Raw genomic sequence first — 27,558 nt, forward strand, 5'->3', positions numbered from 1 at the left:
TAAAGATAATACAAAAATCTTGAATTTTGAATTGCTTGAAAAACTCGTATGTATGTCCAACTTATGGAAGCTGCTAATTAGATGCTGTTGACTCATTGCCACGTCAACATTTCATGCCCATTATTCCAGTCTTGATTATAGACCAAAAAATGCAGTTTTCGGCCCTTTTAAACATATTTTCCTAAAGTCATTATCTTACACATAAAACATATAAAAATATCCAAATCATTAATAAACATAATCAAACAAAAGAGCATTTAAACATAAAATATAACACAAACTAAATACTAGTTGATATCATAAATAATAAGGTACGTTAGGTGAGGTCGTGTGACATATAGACTTCCAACAATGTGCAACCAAACCAACCTAACCCCTCTTTGATTATATACACGTAATTTTAATGTTACATCCAATTTTTGAATATTTTTTTCTTAATTAAGTTAAAGTGATTATAAAGTAATATGTGTTTTAAATATTATAAGTTATTTGAGGATGAACACTCAATTGTCTAGTTGCAGTTATTGATGTTCGTATTCGTAACTTCTAGAAATAATAATTTTCTTTAAATATCAAAATAAATTGATTCATACAATTTATGAATACCTTAGACGCGTAGGATTCGTTTTCATGTGATTAACATAAATAAGTTACCAACCTCCACTTTAAGCAAAACTTAGTTTTTAATAAGATTTTGGCAAGACAGTGCCTCGTACGATGAGGGTCGGTCAAAAGTCACCTCGTCGTAGGTACGCACTAAAGGTGGGGCAGACATAGATTTAGTAATCTATTAATGAAGCTGTTAGAGATAAATTTTATACATTATTATTATTATTATTATTATTATTATTATTATTATTATTATTATTAATATTGTTGTTGTTGTTGTCATCATCGTCGTCGTCTTCTTCGTTATATATTATACATTTTTTTATAAAATTTATTATTTATTATTTATTCTTATTTTCACTTTGGTCCTTGTTAATATTAGTTTGGTAGTGTATTATTCAAAATCGAACAAAACATATTTTTGTAAGATGTATTTTTTCAAATTTTGTCATATAAGTAAAATATGTCATGTTAATAATATCTTTTTAGAGTTTGAATGCTACATGTGTAAAACTATGTTTAATTAATTGTATTTTTCTCAGATTCTAGTCGAATAATTTTTATAAGATTTAAATTATGTGTATGAAAATGCATCTAATCAATTGTGTATTTCATGAATTTTTTTTTTAAAAATGAATTATTTAAATTAAAAATATATATTATAATACTAACCCTTGAAAATAAAATTTAATTTCAACCCCCAAATTCCTTTCACTAGCTTTCACCCCTCCCGATGATAGTTCCTGATTAAGGCGATACGTATAAGACATGCGTATAAAATCAGTTGAGAACTCCTACCGACTGCTATGAGTTAGATACAACACACATGAAGCACGTGTGTCCACTCAGTCATCTAATGGTTTGATGATAATTTATTGTTTAAATATTTGATAGGAAAAGTATATTTAAATAAAAAGTCTAAATAACTTTTTATCTTTTTAATATTTTATAATTATAATTATAATATTGTTTTTAATCTATCTTAATAAACAAAATATGCAAAAAAAAAATACTTCTACAATTATTATTTCTCATCCTTTTTTCCCCTTCGGTGAACAATTTTATCACACTGCGGTTTCGTGCAAAAAAATTATAATTAATTCCTAACAGTCATTTCGAGTTTATGATTATTTAAATCAAATGCAATATATGAATTTAAGGAGTAATAATAATAATAAAATATATTTTTTAAATGATACTACATATGTAGGACATATCAAGTGAACAGATTATACACTATAATCATTCTAGACCATTATCTATCTATTTATCTATAAAATAAAATACGAGTTAATGTATGTATTTTTAATCCTTTCATAAAATTATTTAGATAGTCAAATGAATTATAAATTCATTTTCAGCATTACTTTTATAAATAGTTATAGTAATTTTGTAACTGGTAATATACTTACGTGCTTTTGGATCTACCATTTTTAATAGATTTGATCATAAAGTATTTACAATAAAATCTATTTAATTTTAATTAGAATATCGAAAGCAATAACCAAAAAAAATTGAATTGAAGATGACTTGAATAAACAATACAACATAATTTTACTTGAAAATGTAACTAAAAATGAATAATTGAAATATAAAATTCTTAAAAAGAAGAAACTAATTTGATCTAAATTGACATGATACAAGACCAAGAACGCAACACAATGTCCCAATTGTGGAAGAGGAAAGATCGGTAGCTGACAGTGCGGTCGGCCACGAGTCACGAGGCAAGAGAGGTAGTTAGAGCTGCTCAACGAGGAGCCCAGTTTTCACCTTCCTCCATGTTATATAAACCCTCCCCATTCTCTCCCAAACGCATACGACCGTTCTAAAACTAAACTTAAAAACATCCGTTTAACGCTCTCTTTTTAAGCAAAGGGGACACGTTATTCAAATATCACCACACATTAATGGCCCCTTCAACTCTCACGGCTCTTGCGGAGGAGAAAACCTTACAGGCAAGCTTCATTCGCGACGAAGATGAGCGTCCTAAGGTCGCTTACAACCAATTCAGCGGCGCAATCCCCGTTATCTCCCTTGCCGGCATCGATGATGTCGACGGCAAGAGGGATGAGATATGCAAGAAAATCGTCGAGGCTTGTGAGGATTGGGGTGTCTTCCAGATTGTCGATCATGGTGTCGACGCTAAAATCGTTTCCGACATGACCCGTCTTGCTAAAGAGTTCTTCGCATTGCCTGCCGAAGATAAGCTACGGTTTGACATGTCTGGTGGTAAGAAAGGGGGTTTCATTGTCTCCAGCCACCTCCAGGTAAGTTGCCTTTTACTGTAACGAGTTTTCGTAATCATGCCCATGGCGTAAAATGATTGATATGTATGTACTTGCAGGGAGAAGTGGTGCAAGATTGGCGGGAGATTGTGACGTACTTTTCATACCCATTGAAGAACAGGGACTATTCAAGGTGGCCTGATAAGCCAGAGGGTTGGATTGAGGTGACAAAGGAGTACAGCGAGAAGCTGATGGGTCTAGCATGCAAGCTTCTTGAGGTGCTGTCGGAGGCCATGGGTTTAGAGAAGGAGGCTTTGACAAAGACGTGTCTGGACATGGACCAGAAAGTGGTGGTTAATTTCTACCCGAAATGTCCACAACCAGACCTCACTCTCGGACTCAAGCGCCACACCGACCCGGGGACGATCACCCTATTGCTTCAGGACCAAGTCGGTGGACTTCAGGCCACCAGGGACAATGGCAAGACTTGGATCACAGTTAAACCTGTTGAAGGCGCCTTTGTGGTCAACCTTGGAGATCACGGCCATGTAAGTTAAAACTGATCAACTGCACATTTGTCTATCCATGTCTTATTGATGTCTTGTGCAGTATCTGAGCAATGGGAGGTTTAAGAACGCCGACCACCAAGCAGTGGTGAACCCGGACTGCAGTAGGTTGTCAATAGCAACGTTCCAAAACCCAGCACCCGACGCGACTGTGTATCCATTGAAGATCAGAGAGGGAGAGAAACCCATCCTGGAGGAGCCTATCACCTTTGCCGAGATGTACAGAAGGAAGATGAGCAAAGATCTTGAGCTTGCCAGGCTGAAGAAGCTGGCTAAGGAGCAGCAACAGCTGCAGGAGATGGAGATTGACAAGTCCAAGCTCGAAGCCAAGCCCCTCAACCAATCCTTGCATAATCTCCGTTGTTTCTGTTACCATCGTGTGGGTAATTGGTAAACTTTATCGTTGTGGTGCCCGTTTAGTCCTTTTCTTTTTTACTTTTTGTCATGTCATGTTTCCCACATTCAAGCTTGATGTTTATATATATATATATATATATATGCTCGAGTATCGGGCAGTAGGGAAAGAATAATTTCCAGAGCCTCGCTTCCTACAAGATTGAAATATGATTTTAAAGGAATTTCTGAAATAATTTGTAGTATGTACTTTTTATCTGGTTTTATATAGAACAAAACATATCATAAATTATTATTTTTTTGAAAGGGGTTTTGTATGCAGTAAAAGATAACACATACAAAAATAAAAAAACAATCGTAAATATATCGTTAAAAAATCTCCCTAAACTTAAATAGAAGAAAAAAGTGCACCTTACCTTACCGTTGTCCATCTTACAATCATCTTAAATGGACAAGGAATTGAAATAACACAAGATAACCAATTTCACGTTCATTTTACACTACAACACCAGCTCCGAAAGCAAGATTTGAAATGAAACAAGCGAAATCTACAGCACAACTACCAACCTCAAACTGCACTTCTTTCAGGAGCAACTCGAGACACCAAGAGCCCACCCCAAGATTCATCGATCAAAATCAAAACACAAAGAGGATGCTCGAAGAACAAAAATCCGCGCCCTTCACCTGCTACAAACCATGCTCCAGCAATCAAACATGCACTGAAACAATCCACAAGCACTCCCACTAAAAGAGCATGTATCCCAAGCAGCGACGAATGACTCAAAAGACAGCACCGGTCAAAAATTTACATTACATCTCCAAGACAACAACAATGGAAAAAGCTTGGAACATCTCCTTGAAGAACCAAATAAAAATCAAAATACCCTTAGGGTGCGTTTGGTTCACGGAATGTAAGATTACCGGGGAATAGGATTACTGGGAATGTTGTATTTTGTATTTGGTTGGTTTAGCAGAAATATAAGATTACAATGTTTGGTTAAAGGAATAAAATATTATTAGAATATATATTTTACCAAATTTTCCTTATTATATATTTGGTTTTTTAACGAGTTGAATTTTACTATAATATAAGTATAAGTAATTTATATATTTTCTTTAAAAAATTTAAATTCATAAAATTTTATTACAAAATTGAAAAGATAAATAGGTTTGATGAAAGGGTAAAATTTTATTTTAACCCCTAAACTTCATATAAAATTTTAATTATAGGTTTCTTTTGTAAATCTAAAATAGTTTAAGGATAACTTTGTAATTTAACCTTCGTAGAATTTTTATTATTTAACTACAGAAGAATGCTATTTTTGAAGAAAAAAATTTAAGAACATTTTAGTCAAAAACGTCGGTAATCCAATAATACCTAAGGAAAATGGGTAATCATATCCTGGTAATATACCCCAAAAATCTACTATTGGTAATAAAAGATTACCGAGGCTGAGAATGTTGGCCAAATAAAAAAACGGGAGAATGAAGATTACATTTCTCCGGTAATAAGATATACCTTGAACCAAATAACCCCTTAAACATTAAATTCACTATTGGTAATAAAAGATTACCGGGGGCTGAGAATGTTGGCCAAATAAAAAAACGGGAGAATGAAGATTACATTCCTTCGATAATAAGATATACCTTGAACCAAACAACCCTTAGACATTGTATCCACGGGGCGAGCTGATTTGGACTACTCTTCACAAAGCAAAGACTTGGAAAGCAACACAGATTAATCAAAGATAGCACCTACTCATTTATCATACCCCAAAAAAGATAAAATATCGTCTCCAACAAACAACAGTGTATGCGCCAAAGCCAGATAAACCCTCCAGCACCAACACAGGCACTAAAAAACGAGACATCACCCCTAACTTCTACAGCCCAACCAACTTGCCTAGTTCAAGAACTACGACTTGTTCGGCGCCAACAAGAAAAGCTACTTACAGTATCACTTTCAAACGATTTTTAAAATCTAAACTGAATTGAGACTACTCTTAAGCCATCTTAAAACCAAACGAACCTCGCGTTCGAAGTCTGAAAACTAAAATCCATCTAATTTTACAAGCTCCAAAATAATTTCCCGCTCATCACCTTCAATTTCAATGCCCAGTTTCTTCCCAAATGCCCATACTTACTCGGCTTCCATAAGGATTAAAATTTTGCGATTCTTAAGATCTGAGTCAGACAAAGAGATATCTTCCGATTTACATGAATCACTCAAAACCTTAGAAGATTTTTTCTTTAAAGCTTTGTTCCTTCTATTTCTATTAGAAGCCGACAAAAATTATTATGAATATCCCTCATAGATCTATTTTCCTTCCGAGAAGAACCGTTACGTGTTGATCATGCCCTTTCCCCACATGCCTTAAACCCATATTACGAATATCCTCTACTGCATGACCGCTGCACGGACTTAACACCACCTCATTCGATAAATTCTCATCTGTCGACCTTGCTAAAACCCTTTGATCAAGAATCTCTATTGCACCTGCTTTGCTCGTCAGTCCCTTGATCCATTCTTCAAATTCACCTCACGCTCAGAAAGACAATCAATGCCCTCTCCCAAAGGAAATTCGTATGGGACAGATTTTACACATTGGATCCCATTCACGCTCATAACGAAATAAGGATGCAAGACGTTCACTCTCAATAATTTTGTGCTCACATCTATTTTTTGAATCACTTTTTTTCTTCTTCTCATAAATAGGATCACTTACCTCCCGTGAGTCATTCTTTTGGCTTTAATGGGTTGTGACCTCATTTTGTTTTGCCTTTTTCTTTAAATTCCCAATCTCTTCACGAGTTCTGTTTTGATCTTGCATGATGTCCTTTGGATGCGTTGGATTGAGCGTGTAAGGCTTACCTTTGATGATGACGGAGTATTGTTTGCTTTACCATAGTAAGTGACGTCATTGTCATATTGCCATAGTCGTCCCAAAAGGATGTGAGATGCTTGCATTGGAAGTATATCACACCAAACATCATCGCAATACTTGCTCGTTTTAACTAACTAGGCATTGTTTCGTCACCTTCAACTCAACACTCTCAGTGAGCCACTGTAAACAATATGGCTTTGGATGTCTTTGACAAGGCAAGTTAAGTGTGTCCACCAAGTAACTACTGATCACATTGATACAACTTCCATTGTCAATGATCAATGAGTATATTTTCTCTTTAATTTGACATCTTGTCTGGAAGATGTTTGTTCGTTGAATATCTGAGTCATTAACTATTTGTAAACTCAAATTTTACCTTACAACCATGCAATATGTGTCAAATTCATCATTGTCTAAGTGATTTGGCGCATTGTTTTCCAAAGCCTCGGGATAATCTGTTTCGGTATCCGTTAATTCATCATTCTCTTCTCGGATTACCATTGTTCTCATATTCGGACAATCGCGACTGATATGGCCATAACCTTTGCATTTGATGCAAGAGGTTTTTGTATTGTAGAACTTTTTAGGGTTTTTAACCATATTTTTTTAGCCCTATTGGGCTTTTCATCCCTTGTTTTACTCGCGACAGAAGAAAAGGTAGAAGATGAAGAGGGTTTGGATGAATTACCAAAGGAAGAAGATGAAGTATCTTGGTAGTTTTCTCGGATTCAAAATTTCCTTTGAAGTTGTGCTTCAATTGTTATGGCTCTTTCAATGTTACTTCAAGGTTTACATATCCATTTATCTCAAGAAGATCATTTATGTTTGTGTATAAGCCGCTAACAAATCTTGAGACTGTATCTTCTTCGTCTTAATTTATGTTTACTTTATTCGACAAGGATTGCATCTCCTTGTAGTAGTCTTCAACTGAATTTCTTCATTGTTGAAGTCGGTGAAGCCATTATTTCACTTCTCTTGTGTTGTTTGTCGGAAGAAAACGACTTTGCATAACATTCTTCAATAGTTCTTACAAGATAATATTCTGGATTCGGTGATCTTGAATTGCTCTTCGTGTCTGCATCAACCATGTGTGAGCATATCCTATGAACTCCATGGTTATGAGTGCTACATGCTCTTATAGAGGACATTCATGGTATGAGAACATGAGATCAACTTTCCCTTCCCAATCAACGTAGCCGTTCAGATCATATTCTTCACTGAAAGATGGAATTTTGAATTTTGGCTTTGCAAAATCTTTCGGCGTTTGAAACCTAGGTAGGGCACATCTAGGAACCATCAGTGGGTTATCTCGATGGATCGATCTTAGGTGGTTGTTGTTATTGTAGTCGTAATGTGGTGTTGAGTTCAGTAAATTGTTCTCTCATGGCTTCTATTGACTACAATAGAGCTTGAAGGGTTTGGATGATGTTTACTTCGTTTTCCATCATGAGAATCACAACACTCAAAGAAAAATTTAAATTGGAAAAAATAAAATAAAAACCTCACAAGTCACTCCAAGGAAGCAACACAACGATAGGCAATAAAATCGATCTTGTACTCTTTAAAACTTTTTCTCTCCAAGAGTCTTTCAATGTTCGTATAGGAGTTTGATCACTAACAAAAAGAAGATAAGAAAACTTAGGAGTTCTAAGAGGCCAAGGAAAGAGAGACTCCAAGTGAACGAGAATGCAAGGAAGAAAAAGTGTGCAAACTCTTTGAATCCTACTAACACAAGAAAAAGAATGTGTTAGATTGTGTAAAGGAACAAAAAAATGTATAACAGAAGAACCTAGAAGCAATAGGAGTCAAAGAAAAATTTATGGAAAATCCCAAACCCATAACAAAACCTAAAATGCTGGATCAACTTGAGCAACATTTTTAAGGGGTTGCCGATATCCAAAAATTCTGAATTTTTGGTGGATGTTCTCTAGTGAGTCTAGTTGTGATTTGGAAATTTTCAGCATGAAATTCCTTTTGAAAAAATCTAATAGTGCGAGCAACGTGAATCTGTCGAATAAACTAGAATGGTCGATTTGAGGGATTGAATAAACTCCGATTTGGATGAATTTTGGACTGTTGAACCTTCTATGTATGGGGTATGATCCTGTAAAAAAAACATCTCCAAATTCCTTCATTTTCTTTTTCTGGATTTTTTTTTTGCATTTTGATGAATGAAAACAACAAACTAATAAGAAGGAATCGAAACTAAATTAAAAGAATGCAAAAAGAACCTGAAAACGATGATTTTTTGTGAACTAACTCTGTTGGGGTTCTTCATTGATTGATGCTTGGAGAACAAGTCAAAACTCTTTGATTCTTCCCAAGAATCGTCCAAAATTTGATATCAATTGATAGAGAAGCGATAGCGGGTGATGTGAATGTTGCTCTCGTCGAGGGAACAAACCTAAGAAAGTTTTAAACTCGATGAAGAAGCGAATGGCTTTGAATGAGTACTTGAAGGTGGCGGCAAAGATTAGAGTTTTGGGAGGCTTTTAGTTGTTGGAAAATAAACAAAGAGGTGAGATTAAGACAATAAAAATAAGGGTAATAACAACTATAAAGAATTAAAGACAAGAATAAAGTATGTAATAAAAGAAAGATGTTCTTATCTCTCTTGTAATAGGTGCCCAAGGTGTTTATGGTCTGATCTTTATGGATAATGGATCGTTTGAAAGAGGATGAAAACATGAGAAATGAGGTGAAGCGGATTTGAAATCGGATGGTCGGATTGTGAGAAAAAACACAATTAAAAATTTACCTCGGTAGGTTTGTGTGTTAACGCAAACCATAGATTTTATGTGGAAGATGGCGTCAATGATGGATGATGGAGTTGGCGTGATGATGATATAGTTGGATATATCCTATCGAATCCTCCTAGTCGCAATGAAAATGCAAATTCAATAATACGGCTATAACCAGTTCTCTTAATTACAATGAAAAGACAAATAAGAGTGTAAAGATCTCTCTCTGAAGCCTGTGTTTGAGACGTCTTACTGTTCTGAGGTTACCCAAGCCCCAGACATTCCAGCTAAAGGTTTTTATTGTGTCTAGCTGGTCTCGGTCTTCAGGCATGCCAATATCGTGATGTTGTCATTCTTGGAATCGCGTTTGGGTAAACTTGAAAATGTCGGATGGTTGTGTCTTGGTCGCTTTGTTCCATCTGCCTTTTTCTAAAGTTGTCTCCTCCTCGGTTCCCACCATCTCCTTATCGATTTCATGTCTTTTTTTATATCATTTCCTCCTGTGAATAATTGTCTTACTAGCGGGTTTATCTAATTCGAAGTACCGTGCTCATCCTATTTTGATCCTTTGTCTTTCTTCTTCGGAATCTGTCCTTTAGTTGTTTCATGGACTGCTCGATAGAGTCTTCCCGAAGCCAAGGGCTCGGTCGAAACGATCTATGCATAGGTGGTGCTTTTAATAAGGCATCTCATTGTGGCAGTAAAGTCTTGTTGTTTTTAACGAGTCTTGGGGGTGAAATCCCTCACCATGTCCTAGTTTTCCACATAAATAGCAGGACAACCTTAACTTCTCATATTGGAAATTTGCAATATTTCTTGTTCTTATTGTTCCTATTATTGCTTCGTTTCGTTTTTATATAACAATAAAACACATTTAATGAGACATAGTAAATATTTAATTGAAGATATGTGTTAATTTTTTAACAAATGTTTATCATTAATTTTTTACATTTCTTTAATTTATGAGTTTTAAATTCATTAGGAACATTTTTTTAGAGTTTCTCTTTTCTTTTTTTTAGATAAAATTAAATTTAAAAATTATTAAAATAAAAATTATGAAAGTGACGGAGAGGCCGAGGAATAGAATTCTTCAACCTTTTTAGTGCCTTTTGGTGTTTCACCAATAGTTTGTTGACACATGAATTAATCTATTAATTCACTAAATACGTTGTTACTGTTAATTCACCCATTCACGAAGATTTTAGTGAAAAGATTCTTGCTACAAATAAATCTATCCCGAACCCCAAAATAAGGGAAGAACAAGAAGCCTTCCTCTCAAGCACTCCACAGTTCTCATGGCTGCTTCTTCCCCATCTTCTTTACAATAAACATAAAAGCCTTCTATAAGATTGTGAATCAAACTTGCAAACAGCAAGATTTTTGCTGCTAATAAATTCATCCATAACATCAAAATAAGGAAATAATATATTTAATTAAAAGTAGACTCCAACATGTTGCAGAACCGGGTAAAAAAAACGAAAGAACACAAGAATTTAAACAATTACAAAATTCTTTAATCATCTCATTTTTTCGATAACATTAATATTTTATAAATTTAAATAGAACAAGTAATATTATAATCCTTTCTATGATAAAAATAAATAAAGGGGAAGTGAAGTACTGTAAGAGGAAAAAAATATAAATTATTTGAATAATGATAGAAAAATAGTATTGAAAGTTATAGCAGAGAAATACTTTTTTTTTTAAATTACTATTGAAAGTTATAGCAGTGAAATACTCATTACATGAGCTTTGAGCAATAGGATAAAGTTAAAATTTGTGCAATGCAAATGAAATAAACGTGGGTTCTTTTTTATATATGTAATTTGTGCTTGTTGTCTGTAAGCTTCATTCATAACCTTATAGCAGGTTTGTCTGTTTATTATAAAGAAGATGGAGAAAAGAAGGTATGAGAACTATGGAGTGCTTGAGAGGAGGGTTTCTTGTCCTTTCCTTATTTTAGGGTTAGGGATGATTTTATTTGTAGTCAGAGTTTTTCACTAAATCCTTTTAATTGTCAATTAATGTGAGTGGGTGAATTAACAACAAGAACATGTAGGTGAATTAATAGACCGATCCATGTGTTAATATATTATTGGTGGGACAATAAAAGGGACATCAAGAAGAGCAGAAAAAAACCTATTCAAGGCCAAGGTACAGCCGGAAACAATCAAAGGGTCGAAACACAATTGATCACACAATGAAAGGAAAAATTATTTCGTGGTCATAATCAATAAAATTATTTTGACATCTTTCTAATATGTAAATAAGAAGTACGTAATTAATTGGAAGTTACTTTGAGATTAATGACTCTTATTGATTGGATCATAGATGACATGGTGAGTTGAATTCATCAAAATAATTTCCCCAATAACAGGCAAGTAATCAAAATAATGTCTGTCCCAACAAGTACAAATGAGTGTTCCTGTTAACAAAATATTTTAACATGCATGAAACTGAGAAACAGTGTGATGATGTAGTTAGTTTCGTTAGTAAAACAAATGTGAATATTATAAGAGAACAAATACCGGGTAAAATTGATAGAATAATGTGATGAGAAAAAAGTGTCCATGCACCATAACTTATTTCATGAATTGGGTTTTTCAATGTAATATACACCGAATTTGATAAACCGATACGATTTTTTTTGGAATTGTTTGAATTATACTAAGATTTTTAAAAATAATATAGACTAACAGTAGCTTTCTATGCTACTTGCGTACATACTTTCCAAAAGTCATTCGACAGTGATACATGCAACACACGGCTCAAACTCCTTAAAGATAAACTTCAAATTACAGTTTAAGTTTGGAGAATAAAAAATTCAAGGAAATCCACCTCTCTTTCCTCTCACATCTACTTGGATCAAATTGAGACGATTTTTTGAATGAGATCTAAGTATTATTTGGTTGACACGTCTTTTAAAAATACGACTGATTTCCTTTTAATTTTTCAACAATTCTTAAATCGCATCAATTCAATATCACGAATTCAAAATACACTCAATTTAATGAAGATAATGCATGTAAAAATTATTATACATGCACTCGAGACGTGGACATATGATTCGGTATGAAATTATTAAAATTTATGGTATGTCTTTAAGGGAACAGATTAAAGTGGGTGAGATTTGATGCCTAAACAAATCAAATTCTCATCCTACCGCATGCTACCGGTAGGAACCACCCTTCGTTGTTTGTACTCGTAACTGCCAAGAACAGTTCTTTTGTGGGATCTCCAGCACGGTATGTAAAACAACAACATACGTGTGTGTGTACAATTTAATTGTACCTTAATCTCGGGAATATGTGACAGTGACATTAGAGGTTTGGTTTGAAAGAGAAAGTTATAGCGGTAGATTCAAAGATATTTTTTTAAAGTTGATATACATATAATAATATAAATTTGTTATATTAGGTGGTCAAAATCAAATAAGATAAAATTAATTAAAAAATTAAATTTTAAAATAAATACGTGATGTCTTGAAAATGAGCTACATCCGTCACTGGGCTGATTCCTGATTGATCGTGGCATGGAGCCGGCAATGTATTAGAATATCAACAAAACGTCAATTTCCTTTGATGGCTAAAAGAGAGAGGAGATAAGAACAAGAGACTCTGTGGACAAAACAAAATCTAATTAAGAACCATGAGTTTGATATTTGAGTTCTGCACATAATTAAATATAGTTATGACTTACGAGAATGTAAATATTATTTTTACTTATTTTTTTATTGTAAATTTTAAATTTGTATTAAGGGTCTGTTTGTTTGTCATAAAATGAATTACGAAATTGATTTTTCTCGAAATCCAGTGTTTGTTTCATATAATTTATTTTTTGGAAAATATTTTCCGGAAAATATTTTTTCGTGTTTGTTTCACGTAATTCGTTCTCCATAAAATGTTTTCCAGTGTTTGGTTTTAGAAAAACTGGTTGGTCAACATAAAACATTTTTCTGGTCAACAGAATTTCCTGTGTTTTCTGGAAAATGACTTACGATCTGATTTTCGTAAGTCATTTTCCGAACTTTTCACTTTTCACTCCAAAGAATAAATACTCAAAATAATTTTATTTTATGAATTTAATATTAATATCATTTAATCAAAATATTAATTATTAAAATAATTAAAATATATTTATTAATATTTCTAATAATATAATAATATTTTTATATTATAATAAAATAACCAATTATATTATAATAATATAGATATTATATTTAATATTTGTAATAAATAATTTTTAAAAAACTCATCTAGAAAAAATGTTTAAACAACATCCTTCAAACATCGTAAAACGTTTTTCAGATATTTTTCAAAAAAATGTAATTCATTTTACGGAAAACATTTTTCGAAAAACGTCTTTTAGAAATGTAATTTATTTTTCAGAATTCAAATTCCAGAATTCAATTTTTCAAAAAATCAATTATAACCAAACAAATATATCCTAATTTTAAAATTCATATAATAATTAAAACATTTTCTATTTGTGTACCCAAGCTAAATCTCTTGAGGTAGCGGCAATTGGTTTCCTTTCCCCACCGAAGAATTGAAGTTTCATATTGATGGAGGTGTAATGCCAACGAATAAATAAAATATAAGCAGCTTCTTGAAGAATACGATACCTGTTAATGTCGTTGGCATTTATTTATTAATAAATAGTGTTTATGTTACTATTTAAAAACAATAAAATAAATGAGGAAAATTCAACCACGTAAATCGATTTTTTTTAAAATCTTAATTAAAAAATGACAGCGACATTTCTATTTGTGAATTCAACACTGTCCCATCTCCTTCAATTAAGAAAAGAAATCGATTTAATTTTATATATTTTTTGAAACTACAAAGCAACAGCAAGATTCGTGAGGGATATGTTCACCTAGAAAAATGTTACATAAACAAGAAGGTGAAAGCGCGTTTGACCTTGTAAAACTCGGCTGCCATGAACGGCGATTGACCCTTTACAGCCAAGAGGCCAAATTCCCCTGTAGCATCTAAAAGCGGCAGTTGAAATCTTCTTTCGGTTTCCTCCGCTCGTCAAGCCGTTTACAAGAAACTTCCTGTGGGAAAAAACCAAACGAAGATCAACCCCTTTTCTCTTCAATTTAGTTTATTTATATTTTGATCCCATCAAGTTTGCGTTTGTTTTTGTTGGGCTGTTGTGATGGCGGATATGGTGAAGCAAATCTTGGCAAGGCCAATTCAGTTAGCAGACCAAGTAACGAAAGCGGCGGATGAGGCAAGTTCGTTCAAGCAAGAGTGTTTGGAGCTTAAGTCGAAGACGGAGAAACTTGCTGGCTTGCTCCGACAAGCGGCGCGTGCGAGTTCCGACCTTTACCAGCGCCCTACGCGCCGCATAATCGATGATACCGAACAGGTCCTCGATAAAGCTCTATCTTTGGTCTTCAAATGCCGTGCCAACGGCTTCATGAAGCGCGTGTTCACAATCATCCCTGCCGCCGCGTTCCGTAAAATGTATTCTTTGCTTGAGAGCTCGATCGGCGATGTTTCTTGGCTTCTCCGTGTTTCGGCCTCCGCCGACGATCGCGACGACGAGTACTTAGGCCTTCCTCCGATCGCTGCAAACGAGCCGATTTTGTGCTTAATTTGGGAACAAATCGCGAATCTTTACACCGGTTCACTCGAAGACCGGTCAGACGCGGCGGCTTCGCTTGTATCTCTAGCCAGAGACAATGACCGGTACGGTAAACTGATTATCGAAGAAGGAGGCGTTTGTCTGTTATTGAAATTAGCCAAAGAATGGAACATTGAAGGTCAAGAAAATGCCGCCAGAGCAATTGGCCTTCTGGGTCGGGACCCGGAAAGCGTGGAGCACTTGATCCACGCTGGTGTTTGCACAGTGTTTGTGAAAATCCTCAAGGAAGGCCCGATGAAAGTTCAAGCCGTGACGGCGTGGGCGGTGTCCGAGCTGGCGGCTAATCACCCAAAATGTCAAGATTTGTTCGCTCAGCATAACATAATCCGGTTACTCGTCAGTCATTTGGCGTTTGAAACCATTCAAGAACACAGCAAATATGCAATTGCTAGTAACAAGGTCACGTCGATCCACGCGGTGGTTATGACGAGCAGTAATAATTCGAACATGAATAATGTTGACGATGACGATCACCCGAAACAGATTCCACATCCGACGGGGAAGCAAATGCCAAATCAGATGCATAATGTGGTTACCAATACCTTGGCAATGAACAGAGTGGTGAAAGCGCCACAAAAGCCGAGTAATAATCATATTAGGAGTAACAGTCAGGGTAATGCCAAGCAATTCCATCAAGTTCATCATCAACAGCACCACCAGAATGGTTCGATGTCCGGGTCTAATTTGAAGGGAAGGGAAGAAGAAGATACTGCTACCAAGGCTAATATGAAGGCCATGGCAGCTAGAGCTTTATGGCATCTAGCCAAGGGAAATTCAACCATATGTCGGAGTATCACCGAGTCGAGAGCGCTGTTATGTTTTGCTGTTTTGTTAGAAAAAGGAACCGATGAAGTGCAGTTTAATTCGGCTATGGCACTGATGGAGATTACGGCTGTGGCAGAGCGGGATACAGATTTGAGAAGGTCTGCGTTTAGGCCGAACTCTCATGCTTGTACGCTCGTTGTAGATCAGCTGTTCAAGATAATCGAGGAGGCTGATTCGGAACTGCTAATTCCTTGTATCAAGGCTATCGGTAATCTGGCAAGGACGTTTCGAGCAACAGAAACAAGGATGATCTCTCCATTGGTTAAACTTCTTGATGAAAGGGAAGCCGAAGTTTCCAATGAAGCTGCCATTGCTCTTACCAAATTCGCTTGCACCAACAACTACCTACATCTCGATCACTCCAAGTCAATCATTAGTGCAGGAGGTGCAAAGCATTTGATTCAGCTCGTGTATTTCGGGGAACAAATTGTTCAACACTCAGCATTCGTTCTCCTATGCTACATTGCCCTCCATGTACCGGATAGCGAAGAACTCGCCCAAGCCGAAGTGCTAACGGTGCTGGAATGGGCATCCAAGCAATCCAACATGACCCAAGATCAAACAGTAGACAGAATTCTACCAGAAGCCAAAAGTAGATTGGAGCTCTATCAGTCTAGAGGTTCAAGGGCATTTCATTGACTCAATCGTTTTTCCCATCATGGCTCCCTGTTTCGGAACAACATCCCATCGTTTTTCTTTGGAAATTCACCATTCTAATGTGTTGTACATACAGTTAGCAGTATTCTTCCATGGTTGATCATAGTTGCATGTCTGTTGTAAGGCTAGAATGTAGTTAGTTCTGTTAGAGGTGTGTCATGTTTTCCTCATTTTCTTTTTGTTTCTTTCGAATGAATCACAACTGCACGTTGATTTATAAATTAAATTTATTGGTTGTATATTTCTAGCCACAAAAAAATAATGAGAGGTTTGGACTCTTGCAAACCAGTTGCCTTAACTTACTAGTACTACTTTTCTTGGTTTATGTCAGCTCAGCTGATTCCATCAGCAAACTAGAAACGGCCTGCCTAGGTTGTCACCCACAAGGAAGGTCAGTCTGGTTCTGCAATGCATTAATCTGCCTGCATTTATTCCTCTTAGCAGCAAGTGGTTTATGAGCAAACAAAAGTAGGTCAAATTTGTGATCCCGTCCTTTTCTACTGTATTATTCAAAATGCTTTTGGCAGTCAAATAAGAGTGGCTCTACTACATTATTGGAGTCTTTTCATCCTTTGGTTCAACCCAAGGAAAATGGAAGAAAGAATATATAGAGCATCGTAGCATGGACTTTTCCAAGAAGACTGATAAGCTCTTGGTCAAAATTTCTAAGTTCCAAAACATATTTATCCTAGCATGAATCCCCACGTTTTTTTTATTGGATAAAATTCAAGCAGATTTTCTACCCGTCAAGCTTGAATTTCGGTTCATGTTGCTTTTCCTACATGAAAGTAAGCAGCAGTTGATAATGGGTGAAGACAACAAAATGAGTGAATAAAGGGATTAGTTGAGTGCTGAATGAAAACTTCTAAATTGGACTGGAGATTTGTCCATGGATTTCTTATGTGGACTCAAGTAAGTTAACCCAAAGTCATCTTTGGATCCCCTATTCCATCTTCCACTTCCATGGAGATCAAATGTGTGTATCGATGGGCAGAAGACAGTTGTCGTCCCCTAAAATTTTAATTTTTTTTTTATATTTTAAATAATACATTCATATTTTTTATTAATAATTTTTTTTGTTCTTTTAAAATTGTATAAATTCATCTTTTTAAAATATTATAAGTTCGTCAACCTTTACATAAATTTTTATATCCGTGGTGGTGTGAGAGTCATACATTGTAGACATAAACTTATCCTCATAGAGGCCACTGCATTAGCCTTCAAATCTCCTCCACTCAATTCATCATCCAAACCCAATCGAATTGAGAGAAAAAAACCAACCACATCCTTTTAGATTTCCTCATCCCATCTCACTACTTCACCAACAACTTGTACCCATCAAATAACGTTTCCTCCTCTACTTCTTTCTTTCTTCATCATCAATAGCCATGGCTGCTGTAACTGCTGCAGTCTCCTTTCCATCTACCAAGCCCACTTCTCTTACGACTCGAACATCTATCGTTTCTCCTGAAAGAATCACGTTCAAGAAGGTAATAATAACTTCTCGTTTTTGTAATGTGCAACTTCACACATGCAGTTGGTGATCTGTTTCTTTTTTCTTTAGGTTTCGTTTTACTACAGAGATGTGCCAAGTGGAGGGAGATTGGTTTCGGTTCGAGCACAGGTTACGACTGAAGCTCCTGCAAAAGTTGTGAAGGAATCCAAGAAGGCTGATGAAGGTATTGTGGTTAACAAGTTCAAGCCAAAGGAGCCTTACATTGGCAGATGCCTCTTAAACACTAAGATCACTGGTGATGATGCCCCTGGAGAGACTTGGCATATGGTCTTAAGCACCGAGGGTATGCAAACTATCTGCTAAAACTAAAACCTTGAACATATTTTCATGTATGTCTATGTGAAAAGAAGAAGAAGAGAGAACATTGGATGATGTTTTCTTTTGTTCCATGTAGTAGATAAAGAGATCCAATGCTAATGGAGACTTGGATAGCTATGAAATCAAAGACATAAGTACTATGCTCATTTACCAACTTTTATGTTAAGTTTTGGAAATGAAAGGTTTCCCTTTGTGTCTAGTTAAAAAAGAACTCTTTTCTTCTTAGCTGATTGGCTGGTTTGATCGGATCAGGAGAGCTTCCTTACAGAGAAGGGCAATCCATTGGGGTGATTCCGGATGGCGTCGACAAGAATGGGAAACCTCACAAGCTGAGATTATACTCTATTGCTAGCAGTGCTCTTGGTGATTTTGGGGATTCTAAAACTGTTGAGTTTGCCTTTAAATCTTAATTTTCTTTTCAGATTAAGATGAAAATCAAGTGCGGCTCTTCTGGTTTTTGTTTGCATTTTCATTGTGTTGTTTATGATCTCATTGTACTATTGCAGGTATCCCTATGTGTGAAACGTCTGGTATACACCAACGAACAAGGAGAAATTGTTAAAGGCGTCTGCTCAAATTTCTTGAGTAAGAATGCAGGACCTTTTATGTTTCATCATAATGTATTACTATTGTTTTCAACAACTGGTGTCAAATGATGAACCTGGAGTTTAGTTCAATTAGTTAATGCAGTCATTCTTAAGAGATGATATCCAGTAGATTCGAAGTTAAAAACATAGGATTTTGTAATTGATTTACAGTACTGAACTACTGATGCTATACGTTTGAATGTTCATCTTCAGGTGACTTGAAACCTGGGGCAGAAGTTAAAATCACAGGACCTGTTGGAAAGGAAATGCTTATGCCGAAAGATCCGAATGCCACAATCATCATGGTTTGTATATTACCAAGCTGTTAGAACACTACTAAATCTGATTATCATTCAATCATTGCAGAATGCAGAATCCATTATATTGATTAACTGCTGCTCCAAAACAACAATTTTACACTCAGTTGCTTCATTGCAGCTTGCTACCGGAACCGGAATCGCTCCCTTCCGAGGGTTTTTGTGGAAAATGTTCTTCGAAAAGCATGACGACTACAAGGTAAAAAGGAAACAATCGCGTTATCTTCATATTAATGCGACGGATATAACCTGTGACATTAACTCGATAACATGTTTGGAGTACTAATGAGTGACTTAAAAACATGTAGTTCAACGGTCTGGCATGGCTCTTCCTCGGTGTTCCTACAAGTAGTTCATTGTTGTACAAGGAGGTAAGCGTTGAAAATAGAAAAAATCTGTGATGGTTTTGCATCTTTCAACTTGGATGACATGTCCAAATGTTATTGTTTAACAGGAATTTGAGAAAATGAAGGAGAAAAATCCAGACAACTTCAGGCTGGACTTTGCTGTGAGCAGAGAACAAACAAATGAAAAAGGAGAAAAGATGTACATACAGACCAGGATGGCTGAATATGCAAAAGAGCTATGGGAGTTACTCAAAAAAGATAACACCTTTGTTTACATGTGTGGGTTGAAAGGCATGGAGCAGGGGATTGATGACATAATGGTCTCACTTGCTGCTGCAGATGGTAAAAAAAACACAGAACCCAGTTTTTTTATCACGTCAATAGCTAATGAAACTTCATGGATTATTCATATAACCATAATCTAATGCTGTTTTGGAAATGATTTCAGGTATTGACTGGACCGAATATAAAAGGCAGTTGAAGAAATCTGAGCAATGGAATGTGGAAGTCTACTAACTGTGTGGATTGCATGTACAAATCAGCCCTAATTCTTCCTCCTCTTTCTTCTTCTTCTCTTTTTTTGAGCAGCCATATAGGATCTCCACTGCGTTACGTAGATAGGGAGTGCCCTTTTTTTTTTTTTGTCATATCAATGAAACAAATGGTATTTTATAGCTAAAACCTATGATTGTGGATTTGTAAATGAAACTTGTGATAGGGAGCATATACATAATTTTAACAATTTTATGTTAAAGACGATATTATAAAATTTTAAAAAATAAAATAATAAATTATTAATAAAAGTTAAAAATATATATTTTTATATAGAATGTGATATTTTTAAAAGAAGAGGATTGTTTTCACCAACTTTTCAATACATCCCTGCTTACTATTGCCCCTGCTTCTTATGAGCACGTGTCCATTGCTTGATTGAGTTTGAGGGCTTCACCTGCAAGTTGTAGAGGAAACGCGTGTCTTTTATTTATTTTTTCTCTAAAGAAGCATTTAAAATTATTAATTTGTTTCTAATTTATCAAGAATAATAATAATATTCTCATAATATACCTTTATAATATTTAATTATATTGATTAATATAATTAAATATTAACAATTATAAAAATAAGAATAAACTATATTAGTGACATCTAACTATCAATTTTTATTTTAATCATCATTTTTAAATTTTTATTAATCAAATCACTCAACTATTTAAATATCCAATCAAACAATTTTTTATTAATTGAAGTGATGACGGGACAGTTAACAGAATTAGTGTAATTTTAATTCAACAAATTAATTTTTCAACAAAAACGTCTCTATAAATACTAGCAAGCACAGCAGGTGGTAAAGCAAGCTTTGTCCCTCTAGCCAAATGAACTACAACTGAGAAAACATGTTCTCTGATCGTTTCATACTCATTGGTGAAAACATACCTCGATAGCCAAAAGGCGAGGAAAGCTTCGTGGCTCGTGCTCGAATTCGTCGCCATTATCCATGAATCTCTGCATCCACAAACGAGGGCACGTCTTTTTAGCTTTGCTTCTCACGATTTCTATCCGAGCACTCTTTAAACCCTCTTCGATTTCCTTCGATTCATCGGTATCGAGTTTGCCAAAAACAGGGGAACCCAGGACAAAAAATCCCCCGAGAATCATGACATCTTCGAGTGTAACACTGGCTTCGCGTAATCTGGCAAGTGTAGTTCAAGATAGCGTCGAAGATTCCAATTTTCTTCCAAGTCGATTCATGCAAAACCCGCATTCTGTCTACCCAAATCGACCAATTACTTGCCTTGCATCTTCACCCATGGAAACTGATACTCAAAGGCAAATCTTGGGGTTTAAAACAAGATTGTTTCAGAGATGAAAGATTTTGTGAAGGAAGCTTGGGAAGTGGGATTTTGAGGGAACTGAAAATGGGTTTGGGGAAACGAGCTGTTTTAGAACAAGGGTTAAGGGTTTGGCAACCTGGTGTAACCATGAGCGCTTCTCTTACTTCAACCAAGCTTATTTCGGGTCCTTCCATGGCTGAATTTTGGACAGGGTATTCGGTTCGAACAAAAAAAACGGCGCAACGCTCCATGGCGGAATTTTGGGTTATTTCTCGAATCAGCAGCATCTATTTTCAGGGTGAATTAATGTTTCTATATCTCCTGAGTGCTGTTCTTTCTCATAATTTTGTTATTCTGCATTGATCATTAATATTTTGAAGTTATTGTATAAAATTGATAGTATTCTATGATAATTTTGAACTATAATATTCTTTCTAGTTTCCTATTTCTGCTAAGTTTAATGCTCTCAAGATTTATTGCCGCATGAGAGCAATTGACTAGTCATTTTGCTGATTCTCTGTCTACGCTTTTGACATTAAGTTTTTTCCATAGTATCTTTCAGAAAGAGAATATAATTGCATAATGAAGTGCATTCTTTTTTAGTGGTTTAGGTGGTATAGTCATAATAAATTGATTGAGAATTGGTGAGGGTTTCAGATTCATGGATGTTATACTAGTGCTTCAAGCTTCTTGTCTGTTCATAACTATTGAATTTTACGTTTATTAGAACTAGCGAGGAATACTTTTCGACTTGTTGATGCCACCTTGGTCTAGCCTTTTTCCCCTAATGAAATAGATTTGAACTAGAATTTGATTTCAGTTAGATCAGTAGTTGTGACGTTTATGACCATCCCCAGGCTTTATAAATTCCTGTCTTGTTGTATGCTATTTGAGTTATTAGACAAAATGAGTCGAAAATGCAAGCCTGCTGAAGTTTTTGATGTTGTCTGGGACAGTTTTCATGTGTTGGCATTGTGGTTTTGATGCTCAGATAGGGAGGAAAGAGTGATAAAGATGTTTAATATTGGCATTATTAACATGGATGTTAATGTCATCTGTTTAATGGTTTGGATTGGAACAATAAAGGTTTTACATACGATGGTTTTCATAAAACTTAGTTTAATAGTCTATATGTAATGCAGTTGCTTGTGATTAAGCAAATTGTAAGCCTAATCTTGTTATCTTGCTAACAGCTGTGCTACTGTGCTAAGTGATTGGCTATTGCCCATTGATATTGCACCAAATATTACACGTTTTGGTTCTGTACCATATTGTTTTTTTAATCATAAATGCTCTCGATTCGCGGTATTTTCTCCCAGAATTGATGGAAGAATAAAAGCTATCAACTGTCGAAAAAGGGGATAGGCTACTGGAAATTGTTGAAGTAGGAATATTGTTCTAGAAATTGACTCAGGCAACTGTTATATATTCTTTGATTAGTGGACGAGAATTAATGTGTAAATGGTGCTGCTAAATCAAATAGGGAACCTAAGGTAGAAATGAGAACTTGATAAAAAGAACAATCTATTTGAATAGAGTTTGTCTATTGGGCCGAATAGGGTAAATACTAATTGGTTGCTTGTGAAGTAAAAGGTTCTTTCCTGTTGTTTGCATACATTTTATTTTAAGAGAAAATAACTTAAGTAACCGAAAATGCCTTATAATATACGATTTTAACTATTTTTTTTTTGGATTTACAAAAATAACCAACGAATTCGCAACTCATTTTCGAATTCGCAACACGAAATCCAATTTCGCAACACAGTTTCTGAATTTGCAACTCGAATTTGGAATTCGCCACACAGAAGTCGAATTCGCAATTCGAATTTGAAAATTTCGCAACACAAATTTCTTTTTCGCAATTCGATTTTTAAATTCGCAATAAGATTTTCTAATTCGTAACGCGAGTTTCAATTTCGCAACACAAATGTTTTGAGTATATAAACTATGCAGCAGTAAGAACTCATAGCCTAAACCCCTAAATTGCAACTCAGTCCATCTCACTCTCTCCGACGACATCCGTCCCTATATCCGACGACATCCGACTCCATCTCTAATTTTTTTTACATAATTTTATTTCTATATAATTTTTCAATGATTTCTCTCCCAAATTATCAAGTATCAACTTAATAAAGGTATGTTTTTCTCTAAGTTAGTGATGATATCTAGTTTATAGCTCGTTTGTTTAGTAAATTACTTTATTTACAATTTGTAGAATGAAATCATCTAATTATGATCATGTTTGGATAGATTTGTGTTATGGAGGGTCATGGGAGAATGTTAATGGTGTTTTACAATATATACCTTTACCTATGAATCTTCAACTAAAACTGTCATTAAAAAAGTTAACTTATGAAAATCTAATGTTACGTGTTTCAAAGAAATTGAGTTTAGAGCCTCTAAGTGGATTTAGGCTATCTTATCAGAGAAAGGGTGAAGTTTATTTGTTAACCGACAATGAAGATGTTGAACGATTCATTGCTTACATTAGTGTTTTGCAAGATGATGTTACATTGTATGTTGTTGAACCTAGAATTAGTGAAGTTGGGTCAGTAACGGGTAGTAATCAACTAAGTTCTTCAGCCCCAGTTTATGGTGCTCACAATGTACAACGTTGTTATCAACCTCAAAATTTCATGGTTCCACCACAATTTCATCACCAAGAAACTTTTGTTTCACCACATTTCCAATACCAAACACAATCTCAAAATCCACAACTTTTCCCTAATCCAAATCTCAATCAATTTACAGACCCAGATTCTGGTTTTCGTATTGACCAATTAGACGATGATGAGCCAACAGAAAAAAATGTGAGTACTAGTCAGTATTCGAAATTTGATCTTGGTCAATACTCGGACTTTGATCTTGGTCAATACCCGGATTTTGATGATGTTTCATATCAGATTTGGGGTAAAAGTAAAGAAGAAGAAACAAACCCTGCTTATTACAATAATGATTTTGATATTGGTCAATACCTTGATTTTGATTATGAAACAACCGTTGCTGAGGAAGATGTTGTTGATGATAATGAGGAGGAAGTTACGGCTGTGAAAGAACATATTGAACATCCATTCTGTAATTCATATAACCCTGAAGAAGAAGAAAAAGAAGTCCCCGAAGAAAAGAAAAAGAAAATTCATGGCAATATAAAGGTTGTTAAGAAATAGACACGGGAGTATAACTGGAATATGCCATAATTACTTCCGATACCGGAAGAAGAGTTGGTAAAGATAGCAGTTGATTGTTACACAAAAGTTATTCGTATCAAGAAAGATGGTTGTTTTGATACAAATGAAGACTTGAAGATAGATTTGTATACGAAATGTGTGGAAGATTGATATCAACTAAAATTTAACAAATCAAGCAAAGATCGTTTCGAAATAAAGTGTAGGATTGACAAAAACTGTACGTGGCGTATGATTGCAAAGAGGATAAAAGATTGTGAAATGTTTCAAGTTAGGACTTTTATTGATAAACATACATGTTCAAGAACCCAAGTTTTTCCTCGCCATAGACAGGCAAACAAAAAGGTGTTGGGTGGTTTTCTGGTTGAGTTGATTTTTTGAATGGTAGGGTATATCAAGGTCATGAAATTATAGCCGACATGAATGCTCGGTTCAAGATTAGTATCTCATATTCTCAAGCTTAGAGATCCAAATGTTATGCCTTGGAATTGTTGAGGGGGTCGCCAGAAGCATCGTTTGCCCAACTGCCGACTTATTGTCACAATTTAAAGCTGAAAAATCCTGGGTCGGTAACTCATATCAAAATAGATAGAGATGGACGTTTTGAGTTTCTGTTTATCGCAATTGGTGTTGCGGTTAGTAAATCAATATAATTTTATTGACTCATTTTTGTTAGTTAAATGTATTTCATATTTAAATGATTATATTTTTTGTGTATATTATTTTGTAGATTCGTTCATTTGTTACTTGCATGCGCCCAGTTATTATAGTTGACGGAGCATATTTGAAAGATTGAGAACAAACTTATTAGCAGTAGCCATGTATGCTAACAATGGGATATTGCCAATAGCTTACGGGGTTGGCAAATCTAAAACCTCTTATTTATAGACATGGTTTATGGGGCATCTTAGGGATTGCATAGGTCCTATTAGAAATCTGACAATCATATCCTATAGGGCAAACTCAATTGATAACGCTATTAGAAGGTGTTTCCCATATGTTTTTCATGGACTTTGTGGTGTTCATTTGTACAGAAATCTAAAATCAAGGTCTGCTAGTATAAAAAATACAAATGGACATACTGAAATACTGTAAAAGCTTATCGAGAAGTGGATTTTAATAAGTATATAATTGTTTAAGACGTGTTTTGCCTCAATGTGCTCAAACACTAGAAGATGTCGGGTTTGAAAGATGGTCAAGAGTATATCAACTTGGAATAATATATGGTTTTATGACGTCTAATAGTGCAGAATCAATCAACGCTCTAAGTCGTCATTCCCAAAAATTATCCATTACTATGTTAATGGAGTTTTTTCGAGCCTCTATTCAACAGTGGTATTATAAGAAAAGAAACCATGCAGGTATTATTTCTTTAAATTCGTAACTTATCATATTTAATAGATTTACTAAGTATTAATTGTTTAAAATTACAGAAACATTGGAACGCCGAATTACACCATGGACTGAAAAAAAGATGATGGAACGTGTTGTGAAGTCAACGTCATGGAGAGTTAAACCATGTTCAAACACTTTGTTTGAAGTCTTGGATAATAACTTAAATGGGCTTGTCGATCTAAATACAAAGACGTGTAGTTGTATGAAATGGAAAACATCTGGTTATCTGTGTGGCCATGTTATAAAAGTTTCTCTTCATCTAAACCAAGATGATTCAAGCGCATACACTATGGATTGCTACACTACAAAAGTATATCGACAGACTTATGCCAAGATTGTCTACTCTATTCTACATCCTTCTAAGTGGGACATACCAGATGACTTACAAACAGTTTTGCCACCAGTCATGGACAGAAGGTTACCTGGCCGACCAAAAAATCACGATCGTAGATCGTCTAAGGGTGAAGAGAAGAAGATATCGACATGTAGTTGTTGTAAGGAAAATGGTCATACAATGTTAACTTGTGGATCACCAGTGCCATCAAAATCATCTTTTCCTCCACCAAAATATGGATCTTCATCAAAATCCAAAGCTCATATGGTGCCAAGTAAAGGGAAATCAAAATCGCAATCAAAATCTCAATCACAATCGCCTTCACCTTTTGTGACTATTAACTTCGGTGATTTTTATATGCAAACGTTGTATTATGTATTCATGATTGTCTAACACTTATTATATTAGTACTAATAGAGTAAACAAGAACGTGACAATGGTAACTTTGTATAAAGTAAGCTTATATTACTATATTAATATCACTAATATGATCCTAGTTCTTTTGTTGCACTCTAGCTCCATCATCTATGTGTTTTGGTGATAAACCAGAACCTCTGGCAGAAAACTATTTTAAGGTTTGTCTTGGGCTCTGGGCTAGGACCTTATTCATAATGATGTGAAGGCTAAAGACAATAATATCACTTGAATTCCACCATAATGCAAGCCAATGGCTGGCATTACTTGATGATATAAAACTTAGTTCGGATGAATGAAGGCCATGTTTTTTTATATGTATCATTTCAGCTTATAGCAACTTTCTCATTCTTACAGTTTTTGTAACAGGTTGGATTAATCGTTTTGCCAATGCTGGTGATACTGCAATAGAAATAGCAGAAAACACTGATGTTCGGGTGAGATTCCATTCCTTGGTTCATGATCATCATAACCTGCTAAAAGATCCTTCTTAGTATTCAACAATCAATACCTTTAAAGCTATAATCATCTGAACATTAAATAAACAACTTTATGTGTATTTTATATGTGGATGCATACATTTTTGCAGTTAGGCATGCATTATTAAGTTGTATTCCTAACATCACTTGATTCTTTCTATATATTACTTAACTTGAGTTTGACTATTGTTATGATCTGTTCAGTTGTTATCACTTATCAGGATTGTTGTCTGTTATCTTTTTGAAGGTGTTTTCCTTGAGACATTGTGAAACTAGAAAAAAAAATATGGTTATTGTGAACTTCTCCAGACGCTTGA

At 35.0% G+C, this 27,558-nt stretch overlaps 3 protein-coding genes and 1 pseudogene across 3 annotated transcripts; 3 read left to right on the forward strand and 1 right to left on the reverse strand.

Moving 5' to 3' along the window:
- The first annotated feature begins 2,436 nt into the window (after positions 1–2,436).
- Positions 2,437–3,987, forward strand: LOC120153094 (naringenin,2-oxoglutarate 3-dioxygenase-like). The gene is made up of 3 exons (XM_039165100.1): positions 2,437–2,876; positions 2,954–3,382; positions 3,444–3,987. Exons 1-3 carry the CDS (start codon positions 2,517–2,519, stop codon positions 3,792–3,794), a joined length of 1,140 nt encoding a protein of 379 aa, XP_039021031.1. The 5' UTR covers positions 2,437–2,516; the 3' UTR covers positions 3,795–3,987.
- A 10,262-nt stretch (positions 3,988–14,249) lies between these two features.
- Positions 14,250–16,630, forward strand: LOC120153133. Its single transcript, XM_039165129.1, has one exon. The coding sequence runs from the start codon at positions 14,544–14,546 to the stop codon at positions 16,497–16,499; it is 1,956 nt and encodes a 651-aa protein (XP_039021060.1). The 5' UTR covers positions 14,250–14,543; the 3' UTR covers positions 16,500–16,630.
- A 1,148-nt stretch (positions 16,631–17,778) lies between these two features.
- On the forward strand, positions 17,779–20,324 carry LOC120153134 (ferredoxin--NADP reductase, leaf isozyme, chloroplastic-like). Its single transcript, XM_039165131.1, has 9 exons — positions 17,779–18,007; positions 18,082–18,316; positions 18,604–18,737; positions 18,858–18,936; positions 19,152–19,243; positions 19,377–19,454; positions 19,564–19,626; positions 19,710–19,944; positions 20,051–20,324. Exons 1-9 carry the CDS (start codon positions 17,906–17,908, stop codon positions 20,116–20,118), a joined length of 1,086 nt encoding a protein of 361 aa, XP_039021062.1. The 5' UTR covers positions 17,779–17,905; the 3' UTR covers positions 20,119–20,324.
- Positions 20,325–20,888: 564 nt separating this feature from the next.
- LOC120153039 lies at positions 20,889–21,685 on the reverse strand (annotated as a pseudogene).
- Between the last annotated feature and the right edge of the window lie 5,873 nt (positions 21,686–27,558).

Source organism: Hibiscus syriacus, unplaced genomic scaffold (assembly GCF_006381635.1).
Source record: "Hibiscus syriacus cultivar Baekdansim isolate YM2019G1 unplaced genomic scaffold, ASM638163v2 tig00111098_pilon, whole genome shotgun sequence".
In the NCBI taxonomy this organism is placed as follows: Eukaryota; Viridiplantae; Streptophyta; class Magnoliopsida; order Malvales; family Malvaceae; genus Hibiscus; species Hibiscus syriacus.